The sequence below is a fragment of the Zootoca vivipara genome, chromosome 6 (genome assembly GCF_963506605.1).
Source record: "Zootoca vivipara chromosome 6, rZooViv1.1, whole genome shotgun sequence".
In the NCBI taxonomy this organism is placed as follows: domain Eukaryota; kingdom Metazoa; phylum Chordata; class Lepidosauria; order Squamata; family Lacertidae; genus Zootoca; species Zootoca vivipara.
Window position 1 is genome coordinate 34,979,254 of NC_083281.1, and position 19,157 is coordinate 34,998,410.

The 19,157-nt window shown below is 45.3% G+C and overlaps 2 protein-coding genes across 2 annotated transcripts; both read left to right on the top strand.

Moving 5' to 3' along the window:
- Positions 1-1,325: 1,325 nt before the first annotated feature.
- NR0B2 (nuclear receptor subfamily 0 group B member 2) lies at positions 1,326-7,527 on the top strand. Its single transcript, XM_035118940.2, has 2 exons — positions 1,326-2,370; positions 5,657-7,527. The coding sequence occupies exons 1-2, from the start codon at positions 1,848-1,850 to the stop codon at positions 5,914-5,916; spliced, it is 783 nt and encodes a 260-aa protein (XP_034974831.2). The 5' UTR covers positions 1,326-1,847; the 3' UTR covers positions 5,917-7,527.
- Positions 7,528-8,835: 1,308 nt separating this feature from the next.
- On the top strand, positions 8,836-18,632 carry GPATCH3 (G-patch domain containing 3). The gene is made up of 7 exons (XM_035118941.2): positions 8,836-9,252; positions 9,689-10,116; positions 11,271-11,451; positions 12,347-12,406; positions 14,380-14,501; positions 14,771-14,898; positions 17,156-18,632. Exons 1-7 carry the CDS (start codon positions 8,880-8,882, stop codon positions 17,382-17,384), a joined length of 1,521 nt encoding a protein of 506 aa, XP_034974832.2. The 5' UTR covers positions 8,836-8,879; the 3' UTR covers positions 17,385-18,632.
- The last annotated feature ends 525 nt before the right edge of the window (positions 18,633-19,157 follow it).

Below are 19,157 nucleotides of genomic sequence, written 5' to 3' on the forward strand. Positions count from 1 at the left end.
CAAGGTAGCTAGCAGCTCTTACAGAGTTTATGAAGGTATGGAATATTAAAGAAAAAATGGTCCATACCTTCCTAAACTGTAATTAGAGTATTTATGAACTCTTGTTCTTCCAGTGAAGGAAGAGAAGTAACGGGGAATAAAATATAGGCAAGGGCATAGAATATACGGCATTCAAGGCAGTGCTGGTTTCGGCTGATGTGAGTTGTAGTTCTGAACATCTGGAGAGCACCAGGTTGACATAAACTGATGTACAGCATTGTAGCCTGTCATTTTAAATAAGTTCCAGGCTGTCACATGCTTTGATGGTGGGCTGTTCAACCCCTGCTCCCTGTGGTGCAAGCTGCGACCTTTCCCCTTTTTCCTAAGCTGACTACAGGCCATTGACCCCATTCATTTGCGCCCTGTGGCCATCCCATGACTGTTCGACTTTCTACCATGAGGCAACAGTATACAGTGTCCCTGTGCCATTGTGCTCTTTTGTCATCCTCTGAACCTTGGAATGGCCTTGGTTGTCTACCGACCTTTGCTGGCTGGCACACAACAAAGCTTTCACCTGTTTTGGGCCTGCAGAAATGTGTTTCTCTTTCTTGCAAGTCTGATTATCCTGTCTTCTGTCCATTGACTTAGCAAGGTGTGACGAGCCTCATAGGACCAAAACCTCTGGTGTGCAAGGGGGAGAGGTGCAGGTGCCTGCAGCTTTACAATATATAATTTTAACTGTAGGTCTTCCAAGAGCTCAGAGTGCATTTAAAATGAAAACAAGAGAAACAAAATGAGTAAAAGTGACCAGGCAGTTCAATAGCTGCCCCTCCTAATACTGTAGAAGTAGTGTTACCGTTGTGCTTTACCTGCTCCTTTCCTCAACTGTATGTTGCTTAAACATTACAAGGCTACTAATATTTTATCCTACAGAAGAAACTGAAAGCTTTTTTAAAAACTGTAATCATTTTCATTGGAATGGTTTAAGACCACCCCAGCCATGAACTCTGCATGGCTTTCACTGGTATAGAACGAGCAGGCTGCAGTCGGACACTCATTTCCTCCGACCCTTGTAGATGCAGTTGAGACCACCATTCATTTTCAGCCAAGAGCAGCAAAATCACCTGAGTCAGCCTCATGTGGAACCCAGACTTGCCCTTTTTTCTTTTAATAGTAACTTACTGGCTCCTCCACCTCCCTTACCCCCTTCCTTTGTTATCAGCAAAAAGCAACCGTCTGAGTTAAACAAACAATCTGCAGATAACTTGACTTCCAGGTTGCTTGTTCCAAGGCTAGAATTTTATGAGCTGTTTTGCCACTGGGCTGTGATCAGGATGTGTTGTGTGAACTCCTTGGCAGTGACCCCTGCCATATCCTAAAACCTGATTACACACCTGAAGCCTTGGTGCCTTGGTACAGGCTGGGTTAATGACTTTGTTTATACTGATAAGGGTAATCCAGATAAGGCAGCTCTCTGAGTCTCCTGGCTCTGGCTGGCACCTTCATTGAGAAAACCGTTTCTCTGTGCCACGTAGAGATGCTGCTTGCCCAACCGATTACTTTGGGACGGACTTGTTTTTCAATGAGCTGCTGCTGCTGCTGCTGCTACTCGTCAAAGGAAGGTCAAGGCTGCCGAAGGGGGGTGGTTTCATTCACCCTGCCAGGGGCCTTATAAGTAGAGCTGAGAAGCAACAGCCACCATTGCTGGAAGGACAAAAAGAGGGTGTGAAGCGAAGAGAAGGTGCCAGGTCCCTATAGCATAGAAAAAGTGCCGGGAAACTGCAACGGGACCAGACACGCTTAGCAGGACCAGACAAGGCATTTGCTCTTCAAAGCAGCGATCCTGCAAGCTGCCCTCCGACGTGGAGATGGAGTATGAGAGGTGTTCCTGCCACCACAAAGAGAACCAGAACGCCATCCTCTACACCCTCCTGAGCCAGAACCTAAGCCATCACAGGGGCAGCCACAACATTTCCCAGAAGCGTTGCTTGTGCCAGAAGCGCCGCACTGTCTGCCTCCAGACCCCTCAAGCCACCTGCCAAGCGGCATCTGATGTCTTGGTGAAGACCATCAGCTTCATGAAGAACTTGCCTTCCTTCCAGCTCCTGCCTTGGAAAGACCAGCTCCTGCTACTGGACAGCTGCTGGGCTCCCCTCTTCCTTCTGGGCCTGGTCCAGGAGATGGTGACCTTTGAGGTGATGGAGACCCCAGCCCCCAGCATGCTGGAGAGGATCCTCCTCGACGGCCCGTGTAAGAGGCAGGAGTTGCAGAGGGCGCAGCCCACCCTGGCCAGCGTTCAGCGTCTCCAGTGCAGCCTGACCTCTTTCTGGAGCCTGGACCTGAGCCCTAAAGAGTACGCTTATCTGAAGGGTGCAATTCTGTTCAACCCTGGTAAGTGCCGCTGGACCCTCACACTGCATGTTAGGGATGTGTTTTCCATAGCCTGTATTCTGAGTCAAGAACTTTGAATCCCTTTCATCAAATGCATTTTTAGCCAATTATCTGATACAGGTAAAAAAATGTTTCTTGTTAAAGCTTTAATAAAAGTTACATATACCAAAAAAACATGTCATGAAAAAAGTCATAAGTACAAAGAGAATGAAAATACAAGGTGGGGAAAGAAAGCTAAAGAAAGAATGGATTACCTGTAGGTAAAATATTCCATGGTGGGATACAGATTTGTATTTACACAAAGCATATAGTGTGTCGCCAAATAAAATTATATTTGGTAATAATGTACCAACCATGAGATTCTTTGGTCATATAAATCACAAACAACAAATGCGAAGTCTGAGGGTTCTGCATCACCCCTGGTGGTGTGTATCTTACGGGTCTGTTTTTCAGAGATGGAAATAGACATGACTTTTTTGAGGCATGAGCCCAAACAGTAGCAAGATGCATCCTCCCATCCTTAAGAAATTAACGAGTGGCAGTAAATATAAAAATTGTTTACAAATAAGATCAGTATTGGCATAATCAAAAATACATTAAAATAGATTTTTAAAAATATTTCTGAAACAAGAAGCATCCTATGTACTAGTAGCAAACTCTTTTCTGCAAGTGTGGGTCCTTGTGCAGTCAAAACAGAACCACCTACCTACTCACCAGAGGTGAGCGATTAATGGACTTTGGAGAACCCTAAACTACAGAAGTAAACAAATCCAGAGCATGACCCCTGAAACGTTCAAGTGGGAAGTAATTATGCTCAGTGAACAAAGAGCTCTGACTGACTGAGGGCATAGGAGAAAGGACCAATGTGATGCAGTGGTAAGTGTGTCAGACTAGGACCTGGGAGTAAAAGGTAAAGGGACCCCTGACCATTAGGTCCAGTCGTGACCGACTCTGGGGTTGCGTGCTCATCTCGCAGCATTGGCCGAGGGAGCCGGCGTACAGCTTCCAGGTCATGTAGCCAGCATGACAAAGTCTCTTCTAGCGAACCATAGCAGCACACGGAAATGCCGTTTACCTTCCCGCTGTAGCGGTACCTATTTATCTACTTGCACTTTGACGTGCTTTCGAACTGCTAGGTTGCGAGGAGCTGGGACCGAGCAACGGGAGCTCACCCCGACGCGGGGATTCGAACCGCCGAGCTTCTGATCGGCAAGCCCTATGCTCAGTGGTTTAACCCACAGTGCCACCCGCATCCCAATAGGACCTGGGAGACCAGGGGTCAAATCCCCAACCGGCCATGAAGCTCACTGGGTGACCTTGAGCCAGTCACTGCCTCTCAGCCTAACCTACCTTACAGGCTTATTGTGGAGGATTAAATGAAGAGAGGGAGAACCATGTGTGCTAACTTGAGCTCCTTGGAGAAAAAGGTGGGATATAAGTGAAATAAATAATAGAATTGAGGTTGGTTGGTTGGTTGGTTTTAAGAGCCCATGGCTGGTGGGAACCCATGCTGCAGCATTTGGTTGCGTGTTCCACTTGTTCTTCCTTTAGGTGATAATATCCATGCATCAAAAGAAGCATAATCTTAAAGGAGAACTTCTTCCATCTGTGAGAGAAGGGAGACTGCTTCATTTAAGATGGTGATTGCAAAATGCAGTCTTCACACATGCCTGTTTCTGGTGGCTTTTTGAAAACAAAATGTTTTGGTTAATTAAATGGATCCACCTTTTTAGTTGATCCCAACTTTCTTTTTATCAAGGAACCAGTGCAACCTTAGGTTTTCATGCTAGAAATGAACAGGTAGTTCATTGTCTAAGCAACAGCATTTTCCTAGGGTCTGGATGAATCCCCACTGGCAAAAGATTATCATACACCTTTCTGCTCCAAAGTGGTAGAGAGCTCCAGGCTGGTTTTGCTGAGTTGGTATCCTTTGAAGAGGAGAGTAGCGGATACACAGAGTGCTTGTTTTTAAAATCCTGTTGTTTACCAATGTACAATTGCGCAGTCATGGGCGGGGGAGAGGGAGGGAGAAAATCACACAGCGGGCTTGTATCCAACTATGCCATAGAGCACACCTGTTGGAATAAATGGATTTAAATTAATCATGTCTATTGATTTCATTGCTCCTCCTCTGAGTATGATGTAAGATGAAACTAGATTGCACCCAATTTACCTGCTTCAAGAACCTGGGGTTAAAGCCAACTAAGTTTTGCTCAGAGAGAAAAAAATTGCCCTGAGTAAATGCACTGAAATTAATGGTGCTAAATTTGTCATGCCCATTAATTTCAGTAAACGCTGTAAGTATGCCAAACACTGGATATTGCATTGACATCCTGTCCTTCCTTTAGAAAGTTTAGGGTTGTATATATGGTTCTTTCCACCTTATTCTCACAACAACCCTGTGAGGTAGATTGGCGTTTTGAACCCTAGTCTCCCAGGTTCTAATCTGGCATTTTAACCACTGCTGCTTGGCTTGGGACACAAGGTTGTGCCCATGAAGTTTTGATGGACCAAATGACCCTGCCCCAGCGTGGTTTCAAAAAAAAAATTAAGGGTGACAATTGGTTGCTTCTTAAGAGTGCCTGAATTCTGTTTCTTGAAATGGCTGGCACACATTCCCCATTCCTGCTCTAACCACTATAGCACAGCACTTCATTTTTTCTCCAAAAAATAATAGCTAGGCTTGTAGTCTTCATGAAACCCTCCACTCTAAGCTCCTGAGTTACTGACAGCTGGTAGAGATTAGGTTCTGCGTTTCAGGGTAGAGAAAGCATTCTAGAGAATGTTAATTCTGGATTGGCTTGGTGGCGAAAACAAGAGCCCCATCAGCCAGGGACAATGTTCTGATGCAGTCATCCAAGTGATTTCAATGCCCTTTGTTTCTTCTGCATTCCCCCCCCCCCCCCGCTTCCAGGGCCCAATGCACTTTAATCAGTCATGGCTTCCCCCAAAGAATCCTGGGAAGTGTAGTTTGTTAAGGGTGCTGAGTGTTCTTAGGAGACCCCTATTCCCCTCACATAGCTGCAGAGTGGTTTAACAGTCAATCCCTCTTCCCAGGGAACTCTGGGAATTTTAGCTCTGCGGGGGAAGTAGTGGTTTCCAAACTCCCATCACCCTTAACTACAGCTCCCAGGATTCACGGAGAGAAGGCATGACTGTTTAAAGGTGGTATGATGCTGCTTCAAATGTGTAGTGCAGATGGGGCCCAGTATTGAAGTGTTCAAATCATTTGACTTTTTCACCGAGCCTGTGAATAATCTGAGTTTCCTCTTCTCTCTCCTCCCAGACGTGCCTGGTCTTAAGGCTTCCTCGTACATTGAGAGCCTTCAGCGAGAAGCTCAGCGAGCACTCCAAGAAGTCATGACCTTTCTCCACCCAGAGGACCAAGGCCGTTTTGCCCATGTCCTGCTGATCTCCTCCTCCCTGAAATCCATCCCTCCTGCCCTCCTCACTGCCCTTTTCTTCCAACCTGTCATTGGGAATGCAGACATTCTGGAGCTCCTGACGGAAATGATGCTGGCAAGAGAGCTCCCTTGGCCACAGTGACTCCAGTGGGGCTGGTTCCCAGGTCACCCACCACATGCTCAGCTTTCCTCCAGTTTCCAAGTGACGGTGTGCAGTTCTTCTGGATCGTGCAGTGGGAGAGAGCGCCTGCCTCCTAGTGATGACTTTTCAGACAAAGGGGCTACTGGATGGCAGATCTTAGAATACAAATGAATGTACAGCCTTCCATTAGGGAGTGAGGCAGCCATCTCAGGCAACAAGTGGGGGGTGGGGACACAGTAAAGAAATATAGTGTTTTGTGAGCCCTGTGCCCCTAAACTAGCTTGTCCCATCACCAGTGCTGAAAATAAGATTCAACTGCTAATCCAGTGAGCTGCTTTTTGCAGAAAGGTGGTAGGCAAACATTTTGTCCTTCGTCTACAGCAGGAAAATGTGTTGATCTGGCCCTGATTACAGTCAGTGGTGCAGTTCAGGAATGTTAGTCTCTGGGCTCCAATGGTTTTACAAGAGGCAGGCTCCCCCCCCCCCTTTAGATTGTATTATGTATTACATCACTTACTTCAGAATGTGATGAGCCAGTCCTGCTGTGTTTGGGAGGAGGAACACCAGCCGAATCTGTTGAGTGGAGTCCTAGCCACTGCTTGCAAAGTCCTGGCCTGATCATACTACCACTTAAAGCCCAGCCTTGGGAGCTGCTGTTCCTGTAACTAAAGTATTTAGTTGGAACATAGTTTCTGTGACTGTTGGCTCTGTCTATTTCTCTTCACCCTTTGCTTGCCATGACATTCAGAACAGCAACTTTCAGAAACCGTAATTCCTCTTGCCTGCTATTCATCACACTATCCATATAAAAGCTGCCCTCCCTGATTTCGCTAGATCCAGCCTCCCCTCACATGTAGTGCCCATTTCCTCCAGTTTGTAGTACACGGGATGAGACCATCTTTGCATAAACTTTGGGTGTCAGTATTTTGTAGATGGATGCTTTCTTGTAATTTGTGTGTAAAAATAAGATGTGCTAAGTTATTATTTTTTAAAAAACAACACCACCTCAACAATGAATAAAACGTTTTTGCAGTTTGGACAATTGCTGGTGTCATTTTGAAGACTGGAGGAATTTGGGCTGATCAATAGGTTAAACACCAAGGGATAATGAACATATTGTATCCAAATCTGTTTCTTATCAAATTTTAGAGCAATATGTGTCTGTTCTGGAATTCACACATCATCCACAAATGTCCCACTTAGGCTGCCCAAATCCTTCACCAAATGTTCATCGGTAGAGACACCATAGTTGACTACAGCATGTTGCTTGTCCACACTACATGACTGCAAATCAGCTCACCGTCTCCTGATTGCATTATAAAGTAGACCATATGTACAGCTGAGGGTGCCAGGTTCTGCATGTCTCCTGAGAGTCTGTAGTGATTATATTTCCAACAAAAGATGATATCACCATGTGCTGAGCTATCCTATATGAATCATGCTGAGAGTAGAGAGACTCCATGATTCTAACAGCACAGTATTGGCACAGATACATCTAAGCAGTTTGGGTGACATATCATTCATGACGGTGGCATCTCTTTCACAATGGTGGTGTATCTTATGTTGCACCAACCAGGGGCGTCACAATGGGGGGGCAGTGGGGGTGGTACACCCCAGGTTCCACTCTGGGGGGTGCCACTTGGCGCCCCCACCCCCGTGACTCCCAAGCCGAGCCTCCAGCCTCCCAGTAAAAAGTCCGCGCCAAGCAGACTTTTTACTGGGAGGCTGGAGGCTCGGCCTGGGAGTCGCGGGGGTGGGGGGGCCAAGTGGCACACACACACACCCGCTGCACTACATGGATTGGCGTCGCCGGGGGCGGCAATATCCCACTACATAACACGTATGCGCAGTGGGATGCTGTGCATGTGTGTTACGTAGCGGGGTATCGCCGCCACCCCGCGCCTCCAAAGCCGCGCACCTCCAGCTACAAAACTCCAGGTAGAAAGCCCACTTTGGTTGCAAGAGCTTACGTCTTCCAAAAAAGATTTGAAAACTGGAGCATTTACCTCCAGATTTTCGGCGTCTGGGAACTGAAACAATTCCAAAACGGAGCCATTTGGGATCCGAGGTTTGACTGCACAGTAGTGACCTGGAGGAACTCAATTTCAAGTTTGTAAGTGTATTTTCTAAGTGTTCAGCATAAGTTTAAGCTAAAGTTCTACGCTTATTTAGCAGGCTGTAGGCTACTTCCCTCCAAGCTGATAGAAGTGGCAAGATGGCATGCTTTTCTTGCTTCTCCACTAACACTATGAAAAAGAAAGTGTAGTTGTTTCGACTCAGACCAACACGGCTACCTACCTGTAACTAGTTCTAATTCATAAGCATATGCCAGGGAATAACTGGGTAGTCCCCCCCCCCTACAAAATTAAATCTGTACCCAGGAATATGATCCGTGGCATTTCATATTTTTAAATTGAATTATGAGATACTCCCCCGACATCGTGGCAGGACTCCTTTGTCTATTTATAGGCAGGAATTCAACAGCTGCACCATTTCCCATGATGAGGGTAAAGGGAAGCTGCACCTGCCGGATTTTAGCCTGTCCCGCAGCTTCAAAAAGGACACAAAAAAAATCGTGCGTTGCAGCCACCATTTAGAGCTCCAATATGAAAGTTTAAAAGGTGGACGCCAAACGCAAAGAGAGCACAGAGGCTGCCACACTTCAGCCTCAAGATCATGTGGATAACTGGAGAAGGACCATAGAGACGATGAAAAGAGCAAGCTAAGCAATATCTCTAGGGTCGGAGGCAGGATCATAGAGACTAGACCATACAACCCAAATTCCATTCGCCCTCAGAGTGGGGTCGCTCTATCCAGTGGCACGTCTATGTTTGACACGTGACTCTACCAGTGCCTAGCCTTTTTCATCTCTGTGGTCTATGATTGGCATCGTCGGGAAAGGAGCATGACGTGACGCCATTACCTTGCGCCGCTAACACGGTCATGCGCCGGCTCCGTCTCACATGATGCGCTTCCGGTGTTGCAAGATGGCGGTGTCCACCACTGACCATCTTTCCGTCCAGCCCGGCGGCCGATATTGTCTTATCAGTTGCGTTCCGGCCCAGCTTCGCTCCACCGATCTCCGTTTCTACTTCAGCCAGTTCATCGAGGCCGGTGGCTTCCTCTGCTTCCATTACCGCCATCGCCCTGAACGCATAGAAGGTCCGAGCGCTCCTTCCCGGCCAGGCCCGACCTGCTGCTGCCTGGTGGCGGTGAAGCCCGGCTGGTCCCGCCGCTTGGTCCGTATGTACTCGGGAAAGCGCTGGATCGACGCGCAGGGAGAGACGTTGCCCGGCCGGTGCCTTATACGAAGGGTTCGGGTTTCCTTTGACAAAGGTACTGAGAGGCAAGAAGGAGAGGTGATGGGAGTGGTCAGTGCATTTACCTTTGATACATTTGAGCTTTGAATAAAAGCATTATGGGTGGCACTTACTGCATTTTATAGCATTTTGGGCCCATTGATTTCATTTTCTCCCCCATTTACAAGTCAATGAGATGATGTCTTTATGTATCTAACGAATTTGGCTTTAGCCCATCACAGTTTATGGTCACGTTGGAACTGTTAGTCTTGTAAATAGCATAAGACTTTTCATGTGTGTTTGCTGTAGTAGATGGACTCTGCTGTCATTCTGGGAAACACTTTGTTCCTTTTGGCTGGGGAGAATAGAATGAGGCTGAAGCAAAGATATGTAAGTGGTATACTGATGTAATACAAGTTGGTGGATTACTGCTAAGTGATTTTTCTTGCCTCTTGTGTTTATAATTTTTACAGATGCTGAAACGCTCTCCTATAAGACTAAAAAGGAGCTCCGCACATCCTCAAATGAAACTTTCACTGAGGATGATTTAAAACGGCTTCCTGAACTAAACCCACCATCTTTCATGCCCTGTGGGAATGTGGGAACTCCTTTGAGTGTCTTTTTAGATCTCATTAAAGCCTGCAGGATGCCTTCTCGTGCTATCAAGAAGCTGCAGTTGCAGTTTCCCAGAACTGGCTCTTCTCGCAGGTATGGAAATGTACCATTTTCATATGAAGAAACCGAGACTATTGTAGAAGAGGAACGAGTTTACACAGCTTCAGGAGAGGAGATAACAGAAGGGGGAGACCTATCAAGAGTGAGCACGGCCAATCAAGGGAATGGCATGGCAGAGAGATACTTGAATGATCCAGAGAGTGAAGCAGAAGCTCAGTTGGATGATGTAAGTAGTTTCTTTTTTCTTCTAATTACACAATGTCATGTTATGTGCTTATAGTTATAACATCTTTAGAGATGTAATTATATTATTTTGTAAGGAAGAAGGAAATGTGCTAATACTTATTCATCCTTACAAGTTGGGAAATACGTCATTTTATGAATCTGAAAACTAATGTGACCCACACAAATGAGCCTATGGACTGCGTTTTGAATCAAGGTTTTCCCATTCTTCAGGGTAGCAGCTGCCCATAATGATAATGTTAGATAGACGAGTTGTGCTGGAATTCTTGTACTCTAACTGAAAAAATTATTTTACTCATTAAAACCTCAGAATTGATGATCTTCTGGGAGAATCTACACTGTTAATTCTGACATTTTGTAATGTCCCCCTTATTCATTCTGCCAAGCTTGCTTTTATTCTAACTGTATTAACCATTAGCCCATCACACTGCAGGTTAGGTGCTTAACTGGAAAATACTTTGTAACCAAACTGAGGCTATGGCAAGGGGGTGGGGGGTTGACTGGCTTAATATGAATACTAGTTCACAGCCTAGGGTGACTGCTTTGCACTAAAGGAACCTGTGGTCTCTTAAGATGCAAATTGTATATAGACATGCATGGTAGAGAAAAGGGTGATGGGAGGAAACTATGGTAAAAGAATGCAAGTAAGATACTAACAATAGAGATGAGAAGACCATCTCCCGTAACCTGATTCTGCCAACTCTCCTACATAGATAAGATCCTGTTACTACCCAGCCTGGTTCCAATCCCTTAAAAACTTTTTTACTGCCTTTTAAAGATCTCTCCACATTTTGGACCCATTATCCTTTGTGCATAATGATAACTTTATGGCATTCATTAAACCATAAAAAATGTTTAAAAATAGTGCCCATCACAATGAAGGGTCTTGGCAGAACTATAGTGAGTCCATAATCATACATACACTAAGCTTCTAAAAACCAGTCTGTTATGTTAGTCTGTTATGTTTCTGTGGTTCTAATTTCTCTGTCTCCAGAAGTTCAAGATGAGTTCTGTCTGAGCAGGCCCTTAGCAGTGAGCTTATTACGACTAAGCCCAGTGAAACTGAGGAAGTGTGCAATGAGGGAAAACTGGCCTAAACCTTTGCTGTATTTGTCCCCACCCCACTTTCTGCTACAGGATGACGATGACAGATGCGAAGAGTGGGAGCGGCACGAGGCTTTGCATGAGGATGTCACCAGCCAGGAGCGCACAAAGGAACGTTTGTTTGAGGAGGAGATTGAACTGAAGTGGGAGAAGGGGGGCTCTGGGTTGGTCTTCTACACGGATGCACAGTACTGGCAAGAAGAAGAAGAAGGAGGTAACCCTGAACAACACATCCTGGGTTTGATTCTGCCTTGTTGCTGAGAGCTAGGATAAAGTGTGCATCAGTGTAGTCTTTGTGAATTCATGGCCCATCTCCAGATACACAACTTTCAAAGCCCCTCATTAATAAGACATGAAAATGTATTGGGACTGGTCTGAGGCACTTTTGTGCAAAAATATCAAGAACATATCCATACTTTCCTGGCATACTTCTTGTCTCGCTCTCTACTGGAGTCTGTCACTTCTCCTGATATCTCTTGCTGTAATGTTGTTTATCCTCCAATGGTCCAAGTCTACTGATATCTTTCCCTGCCCCCTCTCATTGACCACTGTGTGTGTTTTTACTTGCCTTCCTGGTGCACGAGGCCTTCGCTCTTCCTTTATTCCCCATGTCCTAAACATGGAGCATGAAAACCCAGATGACACTGGCAAGAATATGGTTCTTTTCCCTGCTGCTGCTGCTGCTGCAGTAGGCCCTACAAAGAGTTATCCTGGGCAGTTCTATTCTCAGTTTGTAAATTGGTAAAGTGGTCAAGAGGAACTAATAGATTAGATCATGGTGATTATAAGTGGAATCTTCAGAGCTCCATTTGGGGTTAATAATTATGTCTGCAGTAAACTCTGTGAAGAGAGGGCTTTCTTCCCATCTCTAAATATCTCTTAGTGAGAGCTTGTTGTCCTAGAATAAATCCCTGTACAAAGGCCAGGAATGGGGCTGAGATTTTTAGGATGCTGAACTCTAGATCCATGTTCAGTATGTCCTGCATAGAATTCATCCTACAGTGTTTGGGTGTGGAAGAGGAGCATGATCTTAATGTGGGAAAGGGGAGGATGATCTTAATGTAACACTCAATACATCCTGCTTGATGTCTAACTTTTTTTTTTGGCAGATTTTGATGAGCAGACAGCGGACGACTGGGATGTGGACATGAGCATCTACTATGATAAAGGTACTTGAGCTAAGGGCTGTTGATCTGTGATGCAAGGAATGAACAGAGCCTAAACTAGTGTCTCATGCTGTACTTGAGGCTGATGTTAATGCATTTTGGAAGCTATAGCCTCTGCGACTACTTGGCTTGCCTTCCTGGCCTATGTGGGGCGTCACAAACATATTGCACTAGGGCTCCAGCATTTCCACTGGCACCCTTCAGTCTTCCAGATGCTAATCAAGCCCCTGGGTCTTGTGTGTGTTTGTGTTAGACATCCTGCTGTGCTGTGGTCAGATTTCAGAGAACCTGCTCTAATGTTAGTTGTAATACGACAAATCTTCATAGCTGCTATCCTGCCCCAGTATGTGGGCTTAATAGTCCTCCCCAGTCTGGTGCCTTCCAAATGTTGGACTACAGCTCCCGTCAGCGCTAATCAGTGTGGCCACAGGTTATGGGTGTTGGGTATTAACATCCTACCATCCTACATACTCCTCTACCCTGGTTGGCACCTTCCTTCTCCAACCTCTTGAACAGGAACCAGTTCCTTTCTTCACCACCACCCCTTCCAAGCCCTGTTTAGAATTGCCTACCTCATAATTTTGGTTTTTAAAAATGAATGACAAAAAATTCACCCCAAAATGGATTTGCACTTCCTCCCAAGCAAGTGAAACTGTTCCAGATTAGTAAAATTTGCAAAGCTTTTACTTGAGCCCAGCATAACAGGTATTAGTCTCTTATTTCTCTCATTGTGGTTGCCAAGGCTAAAGATGACTGAGAGGGGAAGGACTCTCTTTATGCTATCAATCCCTCTTGTTGTTTAAAATGTTTATACAGTGGTACCTCGCAAGACGAATGCCCTGCAAGACGAATTTTTCACAAGACGAATGCGTCTTGCGATCTGATGGTGACTCGCAAGAATGCATTGAAATTTAATTAATGCGTTCCTATGGGGACACTGTGGGTTAAACCACAGAGCCTAGGGCTTGCTGATCAGAAGGTCGGCGGTTCGAATCCCCGCAACGGGGTGAGCTCCCGTTGCTCGGTCCCAGCTCCTGCCAACTTAGCAGTTCAAAAGCACATCAAAGTGCAAGTAGATAAATAGGTACTGCTCTGGCGGGAAGGTAAACGGCATTTCTGTGTGCTGCTCTGGTTTCCCAGAAGCGTTTTTGTCATGCTGGCCACATGACCTGGAAGCTGTATGCCGGCTCCCTCGGCCAATAATGCGAGATGAGCGCCGCAACCCCAGAGTCGGTCACGACTAGACCTAATGGTCAGGGATCCCTTTACCTTTTATGGGCAAAAAAAGAAATTTCAATGCATTCCTATGGGAAACCGTGATTCGTAAGACGATTTTTTCGCAAAACGAATTGACTTGTGGAACGAATTAAATTCGTCTTGCGAGGCACCACTGTATGCCACTTTTCAAGGCAACTAACATAAAATCAGCAGCGCTTAGTACAGGCTTCCTCAACCTCGGCCCTTCAGATGTTTTTGACCTACAACTCCCATGATCCCTAGCTAGCAGGACCAGTGGTCAGGGATGATGGGGATTGTAGTCTTAAAACATCTGGATGGCCGAGGTTGAGAAAGCCTGGCTTAATATAACAGAAACAGATCAATCAATCAATCAATATTTATTTTGGTCATAGACCAGACAGTAACAGAAACAGTTAAAAAAAAGTGGTGGCTATATTAAGGTGGCAAAGCTGCAGTGAAGAATTCATGGTGGTTGCTCTTATAGACTCTTTTAAAAAAGAGATTCTGGACCTATGAACATGCTGTTTTACACTCAGGCTCTTTGTCCGCCCAAGCCCAATACTATCTGTTTGACAGGAAGTGGCTCTGTGAGGTCTCTGTTATAGTCCTTTCCAAGACCTTCTGCCTGCTCTCTTTTTAACCAGAGATGAACTGGCACTTGCTCTGCCACTAAACTCAGGTCTTCCACTTCCTGCTTCACGGGGAGAGAATGAAAACAGGGTTTCCATTCATTCCAGATGGTGGTGACAAAGATGCTCGGGATTTGGTCAAGATGCGGTTTGAGCGGAGACTCCGGGATGGTTTGGAAGATGGGTCTGTTCTGAGCCAACAAATTGGAGACTTTGAAAAATACACCAAGGTAAGAATAAAAAAATGGAAGAGCATAGAAACATCTGAACTTATTTTGATTTGAAAAATCCCTGTTGTAAAAGCCTGGGGATCTGAACTGTGTTTTAATACAAAGGGTAGGGGGTTGTTGTGCTGTATTGGGTCTGCTGATAATGGCCTTTTTTTTTTAGTGCCTATCATTCTTAATCTGGTTCTGGTGCTAAGTGTCCTCAGCAATTGCTCTCTATGTTCTGTAATTGATAGAAGCATCTCTAAAGTAACATATTTTTCCCTCCCCAGGGTATCGGCAGGAAAGTGATGGAGAGGCAAGGCTGGACTGAGGGTCTTGGGCTGGGAAGCAGCAACTCAGGGATGACTGAAGCACTAGACAACGAAGGCCAGAATCCCAAATGCAAGAGGGGCTTGGGGTAAGGGAAGAGGGTCCTTTTAAAATACATGCAATCAAGACATTCAGCCTCTCCACCTATAATAAACAAAGATAATAATTTTTATTTATTATTACATTTATAACCCACCTTCTGTTCGAGGAGCTCTAGGTGGCATGCATGGGTCTTCCTCTCCCCTTTTTATCCTCACAGCAACCTTGTGAGATAGGTTAGGCTGAGAAACACTTGTTATGGAGGATTTGCACCTGGTTGTTTCCAGTCTTGGTTCAAAACTAACCACTACAGTACACTGGCTAAGGGAGAGTGACTAGAAATGATGGTAGGAACAGGCTGCCACCTAGGAACCAGGAGCTCTGCACTTTTCTCACCCCTTTCCCCTCCTCAACACAAAACACTGGAATTTTGGGCAAATGTTCCCTCCATGTTTTCCAGTCTGTTTTCACAGCCCTCCCGTGAGCTCAACACTTAGATCATAACTCAAGTGAGGAATTCCTTGTCTGCAGTATTTCAGAATGATTGCCCCTTGGACATCTTTAAAAGAAAATGAAAGCAAGAACATTTCTTCAGGCCTGTTGTGTGTGTGTTGTTTTTTAAACACACCTTTCCTAGTAATCCTCTTGCTCATCTTGCAGCTGCTCTGGGCAAAGTTTACATCTTTTAAAATCTGAAACTGGATTCCACGAACATATGGTCAGATTAAATTCCGGTTCACTCTGTTATGTCTCTGAAGACGTCGTTTAAAGCATTTTTATCTCACTCTTCAGCCAAAAAAGGCTCTCAGGGAAACTTACAGAGGTTGATAGGACAGTCCCTGCCCTCAGATGTACCCTGTAAATGACAAAGGGACTGGGGAAGCGACTCAGTGCACTCTTTTTTAGAATTCTTGTAATGACCTTCAGCATGTGTGTCAGGGCCGTCTTGAGCAGATCGCGCGCCCTGGTGCTGAGGGGCGGAGATCGCTCCGCCGCCTGCCCCGCCCTTGCAGGGCGCAATTGGTTTCCCTCCTTGCCAGGCCGGCGCCCACCTTACCAGCCCCCCGCCGTGGTGCACTGCGCCACCGGAGGTCTATGTAGAGCCGGCCCTGATGTGTGTCTAGGACAGTGTTTCTCAACCTTTTTTGGGCCACGGCACACTTGTTCCATGAAAAAAATCATGAGGCACACCACCATTAAAAAAGTTTAAAAAATTAACTCTGTGCCGCCCTATATTATAATTATGACTGTAAGAAACACTTGACAAATATTGCTTCCCGGCGGGTTAGTGCCGTGTATTGGCGGCCGCCAGGCTCGTTTGCACTGAGCTTTGGAAAAGAGGAGGAGAAATATTGCTTTCCGGCGGGTTTGTGCTGGTTATTGGCGGCCGCCAGGCACGTGACAATGCAAATCGCCCTTCTCGCCGCCACACGTCACGCCACACCAGCCAGCGTCTCGCGGCACACTAGTGTGCCGCGGAACAGCGGTTGAGAAACACTGGTCTAGGAGAGGAGAAGTCAAAAGTTACTTGCCTTTTAGCAGAGCTAATGTAGAGGCCCTGCAGTCCCATATTCATCCCTCTTCTTTATTTTTAATTTTATATTCTTAAGAAAAAAAATTCACAGCTGTTTAAATTAGAACCTGCATTAAAACGTCAAATAAAACAATCCAGAATAAAACATTAGAGAAGAAAGTCAAATATAAAGTAAACATTCAAAGCAACATAATTAACAGAAAACTAAAATATTATCTTAAAACATTTCACAGTAAAACATTACAAAGGAGGTCAACTACAGAATGAACACTCAGTGCAGCAAAGTTAACAAAAAAAACTTTAAACATTTCAAAAGGAAACACTACTAAAGGAAGTCAAATATAAAACATACTTTTAAAATAGCATAATTAGCAAGCAATATATATATATAAGTATAGAGCAAATCTGCTGCTGCTGCTTTCAATCCTTCCGGTGGCGGATCATGGCAGGTGATGGCTGTAAAAGCTCAGGCTCGATGATCTGGTTCTGTACTAAGAGAAATCCAAGGTAGTCTTTGGCTTCTTCAGCAGCCTCATATTTTGTAGCTGGAGTCAGTCAACCAACCCCCCCCCCCAGTCCACCAGTCCAGGTGAGAAAAGACCTGCATGGCAGGAAGCAGGTCTTTCCAGCTTCACAGCCAAGAATGGCTGCTGTAGATGGTAACTAAGGGAGGAGCCTTGTGGTCTTCCTGCAAAGCTGATGTAGAGGCTTTGCAGTCCAGTCTCTCTCCGTGCCTGATGGAACCTTTCTTTCTTTTGTTGCTTTTCTGTAGGTACCATGGTGAGAAGCTCCAGACTTTCACCAAGCCCAAGAAGCCTCGTGGGGACAACAACATCCTCATCTCCACCATCTATGATGACCCTTATCCTGTGGATGCAGAAGAGCAGCTGCTCCGGCGCCAGCTACCAATCAGTATGAAGCATCGCCAAGATGTGGCATTTGGCCATGCCATGCCTGGTGTTCATCACAGTTCCAGTTCCTCAGGAACGGGCTGCTGCTAGCCAGGAATGACTTTTGGACTATGTTGTAGCAACGTTTGCTTTTGCAAATAATTTTTTTTTAATTAACAAAAGTTGCCAAATAAAGGGCAAAATGTTTAGTATTTATTATGTAGTTTTTCATCAATATGGGTGCATCCTGGTGCTTATAAGCTAAATGAAAGGGTTCTTGCTAGTGTTTCTTTCGGGTTGCCGCAAGATCCGTTCTGCATTACATCATGCTTAGCTACCAATGGCCTTTATCAAGAATAATGTCCTCCTTGCTCCATTGCTCTAATGCAGAGAACCATTCCTAGCAAGAAATAGGAGAAGAAAGCAGTATTTGTAGAGGGGGGGGGAGTATGTTGTTGCTGTGGAGAAGAGAGATTTATTCATCATCCTGGATGAATAAATACAGAAATATCCACAACTTGATCAGTGGTGCAGTTTAAACCTTGCTGGACTGGGAGTAATAAAATATTTCTTAGAACTTCTTCCAAGGAATCATACACAGTGTTTGCCATTGTATTGTCTCAACAACCCCATGAGACCTTAGAATCACTCCAAAAATGAGATCCATATTTGAGGGGTAATTTGAGGTCAGGCCTGCCTGCTCCAGGTCTGTGCTGGGTGGTGTTTAGCATCCTAAAGCCACCATGGATAACTTTAATGGGTTTTTATGGTTTATCCTGCTCTTCAAGTTCCTCAAAGTGGAGTGTGTGATGTGTTCTGCTGCTCTCATTTTGTCCTTGCCAACAACCCTTTGGACTTCTATGAAGAAAGTCAAGTTCTTCCATACAGCACGTCTCACTACTATGGAACATGATCTATGGATCGGATGCATGTCAATTCACCTTCCACTAATCAGTGCATTTCTGTGTTTTTCGAGTTCAGCCTTGAACCAATTGCTCTGCATGCCAGAGCTCAAGATTCTCTGGCCGCCACACATCTATTATGTCTATCCCACTAACATTTTGCACTTGCTCTTTGTTTGTGTGTGGAGAGGGGAACACACACCTGGTGCTAACTGGTGAATAAATAAAACATTCATTGGGCAATAAGCTTGCAAAGCATAAAGAAACCCCTGCACTGTAGTATAACAATACATATGTAGAGCTTCAGAAAACAACAGGCCAGGCTTTTACCTTGCATGATAAAATCAGGACCAATGATTAAATCCTGCAGACAATAATTCCAATGTTGTTGTTGAAGGCAATGTCTGTATCTTTCACCTGCTGCTTAATTTCTAAAATGAGAAGTGTTGGGTTTCAAATGTATCTCAAAAGTCAGCTCATACTCACTGGTCCTGGCAGCCATTTCTGCACGTGACTATGACCAGGGTGATGGGAAGACATTCTACCCATGCTTAAAGGTAAAGGGACCCCTGACCATTAGGTCCAGTTGTGAACGACTCTGGGGTTGTGGCGCTCATCTCAAATTATTGGCCGAGGGAGCCAGCGTACAGCTTCCAGGTCATGGGGCCAGCATGACTAAGCCGCTTCTGGCAAACCAGAGCAGCACACGGAAATGCCGTTTACTTTCCCGTTTGGAGCAGTACCTATTTATCTCCTTGCACTTTGACGTGCTTTCGAACTACCTATGCTTAGATGCACTTATTTGCATTGTTTCTGCACAGCTGCAAAGCAAATTTGGAGGTTAAGCCCTAGTGAGTGCTGGCAAAAAGTCAACCCTGCCTAAGAACCAAGGATGTAGCCATAAATAATGACAAAGTGCCTATTGCAGGGGTCTGCAATGATGTGCCACTGGGCACCAATCCTTCCAAGTGGTTTTTCTTCT